Source organism: Nannobrachium achirus, assembly GCF_963921795.1.
Source record: "Nannobrachium achirus genome assembly, chromosome: 18".
NCBI classification, from domain to species: Eukaryota; Metazoa; Chordata; class Actinopteri; order Myctophiformes; family Myctophidae; genus Nannobrachium; species Nannobrachium achirus.
In genome coordinates this window covers 38744808-38761306 of record NC_137825.1, presented here as the reverse complement: position 1 = coordinate 38761306, position 16499 = coordinate 38744808, and the positions used below count along the sequence as shown (strand labels likewise).

Below are 16499 nucleotides of genomic sequence, written 5' to 3'. Positions count from 1 at the left end.
CACACACACACACACACACACACACACACACACACACACACACACACACACACACACACACACACACACACACACACACACACACACACACACACACACACACACACACACACACACACAGAGAGAGAGAGGGGGGGGGGATCTAGAACAAGAATCAAAAACATAGATCTAGAACACAGAATTCATAGTTCTAGAACACATAGAATTCATAGATATAGAACACAGAATATGTACAGTACAGTACAGCAAGGTAGAGTACAGCAAGGTACAGTAGAGTACAGCAAGGTACAGTAGAGTACAGCAAAGTACAGTACAGTAAGGTAAAGTACAGTAGATTACAGTAGAGTACAGTACAGTAAGGTACGGTAAGGTACAGTAGAGGATGGATGGATGTGGATGGATGTGGATGGATGGATGTGGATGGATGGATGTGGATGGATGGATGGATGGATGGATGTGGATGGATGTGGATGGATGTGGATGGATGCATGGATGGATGGATGGATGGATATGGATATGGATATGGATGTGGATGGATGGATGGATGGATGGATGGATGGATGTGGATGGATGGATGGATTGATGCATGTGGATGGATGGATGGATGGATGGATGCATGGATGGATGTGGATGGATGGATGTGGATGGAAGGATGGATGGATGTGGATGGATGGATGGATGTGGATGGATGGATGGATGTGGATGGATGGATGGATGCATGGATGGATGGATGCATGGATGGATGGATGGATGGATGCATGGATGCATGGATGCATGGATGGATGGATGGATGGATGGATGGATGGATGGATGGATGTGGATGGATGGATGGATTGCCATTTACACTATTTTGCATTTTGGAAAAAACTGCATATTTAATGTTGAGCTATCCTACATTTGTATTGCTTAGCTGCCCACTGGACTGTATCCATCTCTGGGTACAGGGGACTTTCACATAGGAAAGGGGCCAGGCCCCCGCAGGGGGCTTTTTTCTAGTATCTATTTAAAGAATAGGTAGACATTTTGAAGAGTAGTGGTTTTGCTCCATGTGTTTATTGGAGTCTGTGTAGTTGAAGATGAAATTGTTCATTTTGTTAGTGTTCATTAAAGATTTTATTCAGTGTCAGTTATTATGTATAGAGGTGCAGCTCTTCCTGCTTTCAGAGGAGTTGTGAACACAAAACTCATAAAAAACTGTATTGGATCAACAAAAGTGCACTCCAAAGCTTATAAACGGGGTGTGTGTGCATCAGTGCGTGTGCGTGTGTGTGTGTGTGTGTGTGTGTGTATATTGGCGTGTGCGTGCACGTGCACACACAGTGCGTGCTAGTTTGAGAGAGAGGTCACGCTAACCTCAAACTGCCTTTTGAGCTGCGTAGCCAAGTCTGCTTATTATAAGTGACTTGGGCTCTTGTAAATATTAGTAGTTGCAAGTTGCAGTTTTTTGGGCTTGTTTCTAAAGTGAAGTTGCTTATTTGGGCTTGCTGCCTAATGTTAAACCAGTGTTTCTCAGACATTTTCACGTCAATGTCCCCCAAATGAATATCTACATTAAATATGTACTGTACTCAAGTAAATGTACTTTGTAACTGTCCACTACTGATGTTACTACCCAGATCTCTCCTCTCATCTCCTTCCCAGATCGTGTCTGGTCAAAACGTGTGTCCGGGCAACAGTGCGGGCAGTCCCTGCTTGGAGATAGACGTTCTGGGCATGCCCGTCGACAGCTTCCACTTCCGCGCCAAACCCATCCACAGGAACACCCTGAACCCCATGTGGAACGAGCACTTCCAGTTCACCGTGCACTTTGAAGAGATGTGCTTCCTTCGCATCGCAGTGGTGGAGAACAACAGCTCTCAGACGACAGCGCAAAGAACTCTGCCTCTAAAAGCCCTCAAGCCAGGTAGGTTTCTGTTTTGTAGCAGTAACTAGTAACATGTTGAAATCAGGGCTCAAGGTGGAAAGGGATATGGACAGCCAATTCTTTGTCTGAACCAATCCGACACTTTGAGTCTCCGCAAGACCAGTGGTTCTCAAACCTGTTCCTCTCTATCTCCCTTGTTTTGTTTAAGATGTTCATAATTGAACATTTTTTAGTTTCAAATGTTTCAAAAATGAAATATAAAATCGGGTAAAAGTGTGTAAACACATTGTGATGCTGTATTAACGAATTTAGCTGGGGACCCCCTGGTAACCCCCCAAAAAAGGACCCTTGACGGTCCCTGGACCCCACTTTGAGAATCAATGTTATAGACAGAGTAGACTACTAACGGGTTAACTATAAAATAATAATGGTACTGTATGCTTTCATTAGCTTGAATGTCATTGTAACAATTTGGGCCTCTGGTTAAGCCACTAGAATCTGCCTGTGTTTTACTAACTGTGTGTGTGTGTGTGTGTGTGTGTGTGTGTGTGTGTGGGTGTGGGTGTGGGTGTGTGTGTGGGTGTGTGTGTGCGTGCGTGCGTGCGTGTGTGCGAGTCAGGTTATAGACATGTCCAGTTGAGGACACAGCACAACGAGCCACTAGAAGTGTCCAGCTTATTTATCTACAGTCGTAGAACAGAAGAGGGCCCTGCAGGGGGCGTGCTCTCTTCCTCTATGGTAAGGCAACATCTTGGATGACACACAGTAGACTGGGCGCAACGCATGCCGGTCAATGTGCTGTTCATAGGAAATGGATCGCACACAGTGGCAAGAGTTACTTTTCTTTGTTTTATTGCATATTAGGATGAGAAACAAACATTTCGGCTCTACAGCCTTCTTCAGTGTATCTCAATCATTTTCTTGTAATGGAGTATTAATTTGTACATTGTAGTACTACAACTTTTTCTCAGTAAGAAAATCGGATTACCGTTTCCTCTACTGCCTTTTTAGATATCACACTGGCTTTTGCTTAATATTCACTTCTACACTGACGGAGCAGAATCTAATAAAAGTATCTGTAGCAATAACTTCACACTCTCACCATTCCAACTGTGACATTTGTGACAATATTATGTCTTAGTGGGACAGTATTCTAAAACCTTGTATCCGCAACATCACTGGATGAAATGCAGTTCACTTTGTTGAATACATCTCCCTAACCGTAACCGTTGTTTATTTTATCTGTCTGTGTGTGTCCAGCTGTTCATGTCAGAGGAGAAGAGGGCAGCGCAGCAGCACAGGGTGACAGTGCACGGAGCTCCGGGCCCTGAGCCATTCACTGTGTTCTGTGTCAATGAGCAGACTACTGCCAAACAGCTACTGGACATGGTTAGTCATGGAGATAGCCAGACTTAAAGCTGCAATCCATAAGATCTATGCTCTACCCGGGTTTCTGAATTGGCGTCTCCCGTACAATCACCAGCCTTTCTGAGGCTGAGCTAAGATGGAAAGCCTGTTTGGGCAGGGGAGATATATCAGACTTTTGTTCCGTAGTTCCTGGACATTTTTATGGGTTGTGAGTAAAATGTATTTTTGTTGCATTGTGACTAGGGATGCCCCGATCAGGGTTTTTTTGCTCCCGATCCGATACCGATCAAATATTATTGCTTCCGATTCGATCCCGATCTTTCCCGATCCGATCTTTTGGCAAGGCATTAAGAAAAAAAAATTCTATTCATTCTATCACTTAGTGCAGCACTGAATCAACAAATTAAAAACAAAGCCTATGAGTAGTGTATAGTGATATAGGCCTACTAGTGCAGTGTTTCTCAATCATTGTGCAGCGGACCTTTGGTGTGGCCTTTGAAATTTGGCAGTGAAGTCACGATTTAAGGACTTTTAAAACCTGTTTAATATCTCAAAAAATTTAATAAAATAGACCATTACAACATCAAAAATAATCAACAAACTATATAAAAACCATTTTTAAAGTTGAAACAAAATAAGTTAAGAACCAATTAACCAGTCTGCTTGAAAAGTATGCATCTGTAGCAGCTAGTTGACAGTGCAGAGAGACATAATTGCCTTCCTTTGATCCATTAACAAGGGGCCAATTACTACTTATTGGCATCAGCTGCCAGCTGGACACAGAGTCTGACACAATCACCTTCCCTCTGCAGTGCTGTCTGTCTCATTTCTCCAAAAGCCCTTGAATATGATTGAAAATGATTAAGGATTACTGTGATTATGGTAAGCTTACATTTCATATCGCATTCACCTTACCTGTAACTTTCAGTACTCCCAGAAAATATTTTTTTGAAAAAAAATTTTTTTTTCCCGATCTCCGATCTTATAAAAACGGCCATATCGGCGGCCGATCCGATCTCGGGATCGGGCAACACTAATTGTGACGCATCGTGAGCTGGCAGATTGGCTTGTTTCACTAGTCTGGGTCCTGTATAGCGCGTTACATTGTCATGTCTTTTGAGCCAGTAGTTGTTCCAGCCCACTACTGGATTTCTGAATAGAAGTGGAAATAACACCAACAACAACCAGTGCATGCAGTTGTGTTAGTTATATTGTATTAACATACTGGACTTTACAAATAGATTGCAGCTTCAAGCCAAAAGGTGCGTGATTGTTCAGGGAGAAACACATGCATATAAATGCATGATTTGAGATCCACTGCTGCATGCAACATTAACTAAATTTGAATTGAACCCCTATGCATTGCTCTCTCTCTCTCTCCCTCCCTATCACTTTCCCTATCTCACGCACGCACGCACGCACGGACGCACGCACACACGCACGCACACACACACACACACTCTCATATGAATATAGGCCTACTATAATCTCACAATCTCTCCTCTCTCTGTGCACCAGATTGTGGTTCCAGCAGGAAGTCCATCTGAGTACTTCCTGTGCGAGGAGAAGCTTCCTCTGGCCAGGGAGCGCAGTGAGGTGAAGCGCTGTGCTCAGCAGCGCCCCCTGGCGCCCGAGGAGGAGGTGATCAGGCTGGTGAACAGCTGGCACTGTGAGGAGGGCTACGTGGGCAGGATCTGTCTCAAAACAAGAGAGGAGGTACTTCTACACGCATTGTTCTCAACCTGTGGGCCAAAGAATTGGAAATGAATGTATTTTGAACCCATTCTGGCCTGGAATTATTTTACGCTTTACCTATTGAAAAATAGCAGATATACAATTTTTCAAAAATAGCAGATCTACAAGCTCATAGCGCGGCACTCTGCTATTTTTTAATGGTTAAAACATTAAATAATGGTTAAAGTAATAATGCGTAATAATGCGTTCCCGGCCTTAATCGCTTAATAATATACCATTAAAATGTTATAAACCTTGAAAAATGTATTGCAATTGCCACAGATAAATAATATCTTAAAATACGGTATACTATGTTGGTTCCATTGATCCAAGCTGAAACACAATCAATTGATTGATCATTACTTGATCATTGCTCTGAAAATGCATGCATGGAATTGATCCAACCTGGATATTTAAATACTTCTGTGAATTACACACAAAAGGACTTGAATTACACACAAAAGGACTTTGCATAAAACGACAAGGAACAACAGTGAAGCCTTTTAATTCACCTCTGTTTCTTTTCCAAGTATGTCCCATTATGCAGGTGATGGCTCCCCCTGGTGACCATTTCATATAACTTCCAATCCAATAAATAACATTAAAATATGGCCTACACGTGCACAGTACATTCCTCAGTTTTAATGTATCCCTTTGTAGCTCTTTGAGTGTACACTTGGAACCAAATGAACCCACAAGGGTCCATTTTGAGTTAAACAATCACAGGATTTTGACTGTATCTGTGTGAAGCGCAAGCACACGTCACTTCCCCATTGTAACGGCTTGAATGTTGTTGTTATTGTTGTGGTAGAGTGAGAGGAGCTCGGCGATGGAGGGGGAGGAGGAGGTGATGGCGGGAGGCAGAGAGGGAGGGGGAGGAAGCGGAGGGGAGGAGGACATGTTCTTCGTCCAGGTCCACGACGTGTCCCCAGAGCAGCCTCACACTGTCATCAAGGCTCCGCGCTACAGCACCGCTCAGGACATCATACAGCAGGTGACACAGCACGGACACACCCGCACAGCAGGGCTGGACTACCCAGGGTTATTCTATCCATTACTTTTTTTAAATTAAAAGAATAATTGAGAAGCACGTTTTTAATGTATTATATCAACGAATAGATGCACCACTTTAAGTGTGTTATTTTAAACTTTGACGCAAAACTGTGTCGCTAATTTCTCTATTATGAAATGTTTAGATTTTTGTAGACAAGTGTTTTGTCTATAAGGAAATGCCCAAAATAGGGAATGATCATTTTTTGTTACTCGATTAAATTGATTAATTGGATTAACTGTTGCACCTCTAAAACACAGTGCTGGACAATACATCGGGACTAGTTTTGAGGGTTAAAGTGACTCACCTCAAGCTAATCATGTGTAGCCAGCCAATTGGAGATTGTAAAGTAATTTTGATATTAAGTGCATGGGGCAACGTTAAGGTTAACGTTAACAGTTTCGACCCTCTGGCTTTTGTCTGCATCAACGCTGAGGATGGCCAGAAGATAAAAACTTGTCTTTTAATGAGTGTGGTTGTTCTTTTGATGTTTATAATTACTTGGAATGTGCACTCGACACAAAGTAGTTTTTAGTTGAGCTACTCGAAAGTACTTATGTTCCTCTCTCTGTCTCTGTCTCTGTTTCCGGGCAGACTCTATCGAAGGCAAAGTATTCCTACAGCATCCTGTGTAACCCCAACCCCAGCGACTATGTGCTAATGGAGGAAGTCACCAAGGAGGCGGGCTCTAAGAAGTCCTCTGCTGCTAAACCCCTTCAACGAGTCCTATTGGACCACGAATGTGTCTATCAAGCCCAGAGCCGTTGGAGAGGGGCAGGGAAGTTCATCCTGAAGTTCAAGGAGCAGGTACACCTGTAACCATGATGACATTGTTGCTTGGCAACAACTAAGACATGGCCTTTTAAAGGTCAAGTGTTCGCTTCCATCAGCATGTACTCAATTATTGTTTGATGATGCTGCTTTCTTTCTGTTCTTGCCTTTTATTGTGTCAAATTACCTGTTTCCAAGTGTACATTTACATTGATGATGTTATGCAAATTCAATGTGCCTCAAAAGACAGTAAACTGTACAGTTTAATTTACATATCAAAGGCTCAGGCATGTACGCTTGCTTGATATAATTGTGTATTACCGGTATATGTATTATAATGCTGTGCATAATATTTTAACACCTCTTTTTATAGCTTGTATTCTCTTTTTGTGTCGCTGCTTTTAACCCATGTCTGTAAGATGTTTTAACATGGCTGCTGTTGCTCATCTTTGTTATGTCTGTCCTCAACACACCTGTTTATCCTAGTTATCCTCATTTTTTGTGTTGCTGCTTTTAACTCATGTCTGTAAGACAGCAATTTCCAACCAGATTTTAACAATATAGCATTAATATAAAAAGTAAAAAGTGAATAAAAATACTAAATACTATTGTTAGGAACTTTAAGTATGCCACGTTAGTTCAATTGTTCCAAGCCAATATTTTGACCTGATTCTATAAATGTTTTCTCTCATGTAATGGACCCCCAAAATTATATGTATTTGGCCACGGACCCCATCTCAAAATATTTTGTTCCAGAAGCAAAAATATTCACGATTTTTCAAAAATAGCAGATCCACAAGCTCGAAGCACCGCTCTGTGAGCTTGTTTTCCTGCTATTCTTTTATAGTCAATGCATAAAATAATGGTTAAAGTTTTGAGATTTCCAAGCAGGCCCTTCCCCCAGAGAAGGTTGGGAACTGCTGCTATGAGATGTTTTAATATGGCTGTTGTTGCTTCATCTTTGTTGTATGGCTGTCCTCATCACACCTGTTTTTCCCCACCTAGTTTGTTGCTAGGTTTGATTAAATAAAGTCTATTTTTTTTATCTGTCGCATGCTACTGAGTGTTTGAGTCTGTGCATGTCATTCACATAGAGTAGGCCTGGGCGATTAACCGAAAATATATTTAGAGACTTGATTAGTCTGATTGACCACTTAAACCCTGTATTATACTTCATTGTACAATGGTGGCATGTGAAAATAGCCCATCATTGTGAGCTTGTAGATTTTTGAGCGGTGGTTACACCGTCTCCTATACGTGGCCGTGTGTGTATGCGTGCGTGTGTGTGTGCGTGTCTGTATGTAGCCTGAAGTACCTTTTCTGACCACACATGTTAAGGGAGGGGCGCTGTTGTTCAGGCCAGGCCAGACACACACACACACACACACACACACACACACACACACACACACCCCCCACAACCACCGCTCAGTTCACACGGGTGTGATTTTATAAGATATTTACCAAATAATAGGCGCTCGGGTGGCACAATGGTTTATCTGCCCACCACCACGGAGGTTGTTAGTTCGAATCCACCGTGGAGTGTCTATCTATACCAACGCAATTGGCCAGTGTCCGAGGGAGGGAAGCCGGGCGGGGAGGGTGTCTCTGCATGTATTCCTACGGGCTGTGGTGGCAGGTGTGTCAGCAGGGATTGTTGGGCGGGAGGAGTAGAATGAAGGCCCTACGTCAGGCAGGTGAGTCAGTAGGACAACACAGAAATGCGTGTGGGGAGGAATTAATTGAAGTGAAAGCAACAAACGCAACAAAAAAAATAAAAATAAATCCTTAATCGAGGCAAAGGTTTGAAATAACTGTGATATTGATTTGAAGTCAAATTGACCTGCCCCGCCCCCTAACACAAATCGATGTATGACCTCTCAGGTGGCGCGCGAGGACAAGAGGAAAGGCATCTCGTTTGCCAGCGAGCTGAAGAAGCTGACCAGCCGGAGCCGCAGCGTGTCGAGTGGCAGCGGGGTCAGCCAGTCAGTGACGCTGTGTCACGACGGCCCAACGCACAGTAAGGACGAGCGGGCTGCATGCTGTGTGGCTCTGACAGAGATCCAGGAGTGAGACTCACACTCTGCCTGCTGTGTGTGCATGGAAAGACAACAGAGGTAATGCTCTGGTTTCCCCCTAACATCTAGAATGTAGATGGCAGGTCACAGTAATAACCCTCACTGTTAAAAGGTGGTGTAAGCAGGGGTCATAAACGTGTCCGCACTTGATGTCTGTGCGAAGACTTGTCCAATGTCTGTGGCAAATGTTTGATTCATACTACTTACTGTGTGGCATGGCTTAGTATAGTATGGCGTATACTGTAGTATAGTATGACAGAATAAAGATTGTCATGTTATCGCCACGTAATATTTGCGTTCTGTGTGGATGCACTAATGACATAAACAACATTTTGGTGAAATATATATATATATATATATATATATATATATATATATATATATATACAGTATATTCTCAGGCAAACTAATCATAAGTCTGATTCACATCCTTAAATGGTGGGTATTTAATTCCTGCATCATGGACAGTAACAGAGACACATACTGAAGTCTGCTTTCCTCTAAACCCAGAGAAAATAAAATAAATACATTTTGCACAATGTAGAAAATAAAAGCACTCCTCTGAGATGTAACTCAGTCAGGTATGTGCTTGGCGACAGCCATGGTGAATGGTTACTCTGTGAGGACATTCTGTCTCTGTTGTTGTCACTAATGGAGTGAAGCAACATACAGTCTCATGTTTAAATGCAGGGGAAGCTATTCGCACATCATTTCCCCCCTTAATTTACCTTTTAAGGACAACATCCCAATGTACGACCCCTGTGTGGTGAGACAGAGTTTATAACCACTATAATACTGTACGTGGGAGAAGAGATGTGCAGTCAGTAGTGTTACAGCCTATTCAGAGTTTTCACAACTTGTTAAATCGTAACAGTAGCACAGAGTCCTGAAAAATACCTCAGAGACAGTACAAAGAGCTCTCAACAGCGTATAATGAATACGAAGCCATAACTGGCATTCAGTTATCATGACATCCTGATATGCTTCTTTTTAATGGCCTTTAGTTGAACCACATCAATCCTGGTATCCTCATTATGGAATGCAGAGCTTGTAGATTAACATTAACATTAGCATTACTGTCAATGATAAACTGCCCCGAAATGGTAGTCCCGCTGGGGTTTTATAACGGTGTGGGGAGGGACTGGGCCAGCCTCGTAAACCATCTGGAAACCATTTCATTTGTTTGGTCGTTTACTAGGCTAGGACTGGGCTGTCAACACGTCCAGCCATGCCATTACGCAGCCATTCTGTGAACCGATGAAGGGCACCGTTTCTTTTTTCTTTCTTTTTTTCTCTCTGTTGGTCAGTTTGATCCTTTGTGCCTGGATCAACTCCCATTATCTATGGTGGTGGCGCCTCCTGGTGGCGCTGTGACAGGACCATGTGAAAAATTGAACCCAGTGAGTGTGTGTGTGTGCGGTTTTGCTGCCATCGTGCCAACGGATTTGCTGGAGATTATCGTGCCGGAGATTAGCTGTCCACAAACGGACGGACAGACGGACGGGGGCAAAAACATTGTCTTGGCCATGCCTTTCGGCCTGGCGGAGACAACTATAAAATAATTGTAATGGTCAAAATATGCCATACTGCAATGTAATTAAATGTTATGTGATTGTATTTAATATGTAATATGTAATAATGCATGATGTGGTATTTTGACTAACTACTACCAGTTTCCATCTTAACTTATCTTTTGTTCCAACACAGGCATTTCATCTGCATATATTATGTTTCTGTTTGTTATGAAATGCTGTTGGATACAGTTGATCTGCATCACGTTGTATGGACTGTTGCTTAAACAAATAATGAAGAATTTAAAAACGTTTGTTTAACCCATCTACTGTATAACTGTATTCTGCAGGGTATCTGTCTGCGGGTTTCAAAGCGTGGGTAGCGGAGGGCAGAGTTGGTGCAGAGAGGCTCCTCATGGCCTCGTCCAAGGGGCAGCACCTTCGATCCCAACCAGAACAAGCCTCCACTTACTCTCTCACTCCCCCGCCCTGGACACTTCACCTCCTCAGGAACTGGAAGATCCACAAATGAAATCCACCGAGCGAGAGACGAGACGTGTTGACCAGTTGTGAGGGTTGATTTCCCTCTTTCAAAGAGAAACAAGGGGTTTGAGTTCTTTATTTTTGGAATTTATTTCAGAAACACTGCTCTGGCACTTTTGGGCAATACCCCCCGTTCAACCTGATTGGGTGGCTAATTCTATTCCTTCTCTAATTGGCCAGTTGTTTGAGAGATGGGTAGGATTCGGGCTATGCCCCATTGTTTGGGTGAGTTATTGATGGGTGTGGGTCCGAGCCTCATTTATTGGTTTTAACTGACCGACGGGAATCCAAATGCTGTTTGTCTGTCTGAATGGTGGACAGGAGTTTGGTCCAGTGAGATGGTCTGAGTCAGGGAACAACGCCGGGGCACTTGGGAGATGAAGTCCTCCCCAGAGCCATGCTAAATGGATGCTGTTGGAAGGCTAGCTCTGGCTCCCGTTTGTTTATTGGTAGAACTGTGACTGGAAGGAGGTGGCACGGCCAGTGAATACCTGGGACAGCTGTTTTTCACTGAAGTCATCAGGGACGTGCTATCAGGAGGAAGAAAAAGTAATAGTATAAGTAAGTAGTATAATTCCCCATTTAGAAGTGAATCACACTAATACCGGATTTCCAAGAACAAGTTCCCTGAGTTATACATGAAATAAACAAGAATGAATTTGCTTTCATCCTAGAATCAGGGCGACACAAAGAGGAGACAGTACTGGTTTAGGGAATCTGTGTCAACAGTACACAAATGTGTTTTTACAGGGAGGGGGATAGGCCTACAGTACATTTGCCTTTGTTGAATCTTTAGCTACAGGAAGAGTATATCTGTTGTATTTGATTGACCTCACATTTCAATTGTTCCCTCTCTGGTAGAACAAAAACACATAAATGTCGGACGTAAACCTTCTCTCTTTTTCTGTGAAAAGAGAGGAGGCAATGGAAGGAGAGATGACAAAAAGAAAGGAAGAATTGTCTTCTGTTTGGGCATTGTGAAGGTGGTTGACAAGCTGGCTTGTTTGATTGGTCTCTTATTGTTTGTGTATTCACAGTACTGTACAGGCACGCCTGGCTTTTCTTTTCTTTTCTTTTTTTAATCAATTTAGTTGGGGTACACAGCCAGCAAACGGGGACAAAAAGCTACTAAAGTGTTTCCTGCCAACTCATTTATTCTTGCCCATTGGTGAACTAAAAAGAAAGATGCCTTGTTAATCTTCACCGTAACCACTTAAACCCTATATTTACAATTTAGTTATTAACCAGAGTGACTTACAATAAGCAAGGTAAACACCAATCTGGCTAGCCATCGTCAAATTTCATTTCTCTGCACAGAAGATTAGAAAGTCTGTTCTTGAGAGACAAGGTAAACACTAACACCTGTCAAATGCAGAGAGACAGCGTAGTGCCTCAGTAAACTAGGATAACAAACCAAGAACCTAACATCAGTCTAAACAATATACTACTTTCAAAATAATAATCTGTACATTGAACTACTGTATAGGATACCAAACAATGAACCTAGCATCTGTCTAAATCACAAGTTATACATGTTGTTGACCGGAGTACCCCATGTGTCTAACTTGGCCCCCCATATTTTTTGCTGTACACCAAATCTCTTTGTCGAAAGTAAACAATCTACAAGTTCTTTGTGACGTGTTGTGAGCATGTAGATGGACTATTTTTGCTGAAGGCTAGGGTTCAAGTGGTTAAAGGTGGTGACACTAGGGCATCATTTTCAGACAATACGGATTCCAACATGTGTCCGAGAGAGTGTTGGTATCGTTCTCTCTGTAAGTTGCCCTGAAACTTTGCCTGTTTCATCATGACCTTGAAACTTCAACAACTTTATAGACCGTTTTCCTGAGTGCTTCCTTGTAGAGAGTGCCGCCGCCATTGCCACAGCGTAAACCGCAGCCAGTGGTGGAGTAGAAGTAAAATGATTGAAAATGGGAAATACTCAAGTGAAATACAAATACTCAAAGTTGTACTTAAGTACAGTACCTAAGTAAATGTAGGCTACGAGATAGTTTACACAACTGTTCACACCGCGGCAATGGCGGGCAGCGCCCTCTACAGGGTGTCGCTCAGGAAATTATTGGACAGTCTTTTCTTTCTTTCTGCTGTTATGTTACTCTCTGTGGTGGAGACATAATGTTGAACATAAGATGTTCAACTTAAGTAGTTTTTGTTATGACATTCTGTAATGATTTTGATGAAAAAAACAATTTAGGTTTTAGAAAACATGTTTTTGTTGTTGGAGATGTTGTCCTTCTCCTTAGTGTATGTTCATACATAAATGCAGTTGATGATAGTAATAGATTACCTGATTACATATTTTTCTTACTGTCATCATAGACCACAAAAAGAGCAAAAGCTATTTTTATGAGATTATTAGATTTTAGCTTGGATAATAGCACATTTTAGATTTTGTTTTTAATTCTTTGTTTATTTAAGAAGTGACTTCGGTCAATGAAATATGTAGGGTTTATTAACAATTCTGGTGCTGGCTAAATCAGTTCTCTACATTTTCATGTCAAGATTGAACATGAATTACAGAAACACTCATAGGAGAAGATATGACAGTATTTGTCAGCATTAAAAAAACAAAAACAGTAGATCTATAGTAGATGGATCTAATAGTTGATCTTGATCGGCTATTTTCGATTGATAAATAGGGTTTAAAGTATTCCTCATTTAGCGGGAGACCCCACTTCGAGAACAAGTGGGCGACATGGACCATGCTTGTTAGTTGGAGAAATGCTTTGTAGGTTTTATCTTTTCAAAGTCTGTTAACAATAGAAAGCAAATAATAATAATGATAATAATAATGAAAAACAATTATTCTGTCCTTATCGTTTAAAGTTTCCTCCACAGTATATTCGAATTTGAACACATTTCAGGTATAGTTGTATACCATAACTTTACAGAAACACAAGTGAATAGTGCCACTTCATAAAGGTAAAAAGGGCTGAATTGTGTTTTATTTTCTTGCAATTGCAACCGTATATCTCATAATTCAGCATTGTTTTATTCTCTTAATTGTGACTATAAAACAGTGTTATTTTCGGTAGGCAATTATGTTCTTAAATAAATAAAATACATTATGGGATATGAAGCAGGAATGGCCAGGAAATAAATAAATAATTCTGAGATTAACATAGTAATTGTGAGGGAAATAAACCTCACAATTCAAGTCTTCTATTTGTGTTTGGTGGTGGAAAATGTCTTCTTAAGAAATGTAATTGTGGGGCCCTGTACTTTTTTCCCCCTCATTTCTAAACTGTTTCTAGATTATTTGCCCACAATTTTGCTCTCGTTTTCATTTTGAATGCATTCTGGAGCTTTCTGGATTTGACTTACACTATCACACGTCACCTACTGTACTGCCCAAGGAGAAAATGTTAAGGACACTCTTCTAACTTGGAACGGTACACAATGGAAGTGTGAGTCCCTTTATTTCACCTTAAGTAACCCTTTTTTTCTTTCTTTTTCTGAGGACGATTTGGCCATTGGCCTTGGGGTTTTTATGTGTATACACATGAAATATGAAGGACCTAGAAATAATGTTGAAGATTTGGTGCAATAGCAAGGTACTACGTCCTCATGCCTGTCTCTGTTGGGATAGTATCATAATAATGAAGTAATCACTGATCTAGGGCTACTCCAAGCGATGGTGCAACTACATGTACAGTAGGTTTTTGGCCCTAAGCATGGGTGGAGGACACTGGGAAGTAGGAATATATCCAGTGACCATTAGTATCATATGATACTGTATACAGTAGGTCTTGATCTTCACAAGGTATCTTACCACTAAGAATGCCTTGTGGGTTTGTGGAGATGAGATAAACTAACTGTAATTCCTTTGCCAGTAGTTGAGAGTTGGCCATTGTGTTTTGTTACCTAACACAACAAGAGATTGATATTGATTATTGATATGGGGAAATGGTATTATGCTAGGATTGTCTATGATCAGTAGTACGTTCTATAACCCAACTAAGAGGAAACGGCATCTTGTGATCCTTCAGACAGAACTTTTCTTACCTTTCGACCTAATCTCTGAATGTAACATTTCTTTACTGTGTTTAATCTGAGAGTTGTGTGTTTGAATGTTATTTATTTGAATGTGAAGCCCTGGTTGGCTTTTGTGTTATATCGATGTTTGTGAAGTTGTCAAAACTGTTTTCAAATGTGTTTTTAATTTATTTGTGTAGGCCAGAGGGCAAATCCTCTACTGCTAGGACTTTATTCAAACTTGTGTTTTGGTATATAACAACTAAGTTAGTTATGTGCAGCTTAGAAATAACTGAGTTTGTGTGTAAAATGGTTTAACTAGTAGACACACATGCCATTTTATTGTGCTGTACAGCCCAGCATTTTCAAATGCTTGTTTTTTTGTTTTCTTTTTACAGTATGTGAATGTCAACAATTGGTGACAACCAAGATATCTTTCTTTTTTTATATTTTATCTTTTTGGCAAGATTTGTCAATATATTCCTTTTATCATTTGAATGTGACATAGAAGTTATGTGAACATGGACAATATTTCATCTTTAGCACTAGTTATTTCCATGAGATGAATGTCTCTCCATTGATTGTTATCATGATGTTACTGTCAAGTGAAGACTTGTCTATTTACTTGAAATCTTTAAAGGATAGCTGATCAATTGAAATGTCATACAGTATAAGATCACAATAAACATGAATAGTTAAGTGTTTGATGTTGATTTCTTTTCTGTCCACATTGTGTTTTGCAGTGGTGGAGGGGGAAGAAGTACTCAGATCTTTGCTTGAGTAAAGGTTTTTCTATGGTATTGCAACTTTTACTGATGTCCAATTTATTAAGGCCTTTATTTAAGTATTGGCATCAAAGTATACTTTCTGTACCAAAGTAAAAGTAGAATACTAATTGTTTTCCAAATCTGTAAATACTGAAATTAGTAACTTAAATGCTAGCCTGTCAAAACAATTGTAGTGGAGTAACAAGTACAATATTTGCCTCTGACATGTAGTGGGATAGAAGTATTAGGTATTGAACAATGGAAACAAAGTTAAAGTACCTAAAAATGGTACCCAACAGTACTGGAGTAAATGTAACTCTTAGTTACTTTTCAATTAGTCAAAATCAACAGAGCATGGAAATGGAAAGGACTTAAATAAGTCACTAGGGACCTGTAGCTGCAATGATGGTCCTCATGTGTACATTTTATTTTTTAAACTGCACATGGGCCCTGCATTACATGTCGTAAATGAAAGAAGGCATGTTTTACAATAAAAACAAACAAATGAACTACGACTACTGTCTTTGCACTTACAGTACGGTCAAATCAAAAGGCCCTATAGCATGACTGTCTGCGTTGATAGGATTTTACAGTAAAGTGAAATCAAAATCTAAAAAAAGTCTACTTGTAGCACAGACCCAGAACAGCACAGCACAGAGATTGGAACTAATGTTTCCTGGCAGAGGGAAATGCAAAACATCTTTAACAGGCACTAAGGAGAAAAATATAATAAAGGAAAAAAAAAACAGGATATAGGGTCATTCTATTAATTGATACTTCACTGCACGTCAGTATAGTGCACTGAAAATAGGAGAT

At 40.8% G+C, this 16499-nt stretch overlaps 1 protein-coding gene across 1 annotated transcript in view; it reads left to right on the top strand.

Annotated features, from left to right (window-relative positions):
- plce1 (phospholipase C, epsilon 1) overlaps positions 1-16059 on the top strand; it is a 142347-nt gene extending 126288 nt beyond the window's left edge. Inside the window, exons 37-42 of the mRNA XM_080747797.1 lie at positions 1642-1903; positions 2484-2602; positions 3125-3253; positions 4751-4948; positions 8673-8905; positions 10728-16059. Coding sequence (XP_080603923.1) covers positions 1642-1903; positions 2484-2602; positions 3125-3253; positions 4751-4948; positions 8673-8861 — 897 coding nt within the window. The 3' untranslated portion in view covers positions 8862-8905; positions 10728-16059. The remainder of the gene's footprint in view (positions 1-1641; positions 1904-2483; positions 2603-3124; positions 3254-4750; positions 4949-8672; positions 8906-10727) is intronic.
- The last annotated feature ends 440 nt before the right edge of the window (positions 16060-16499 follow it).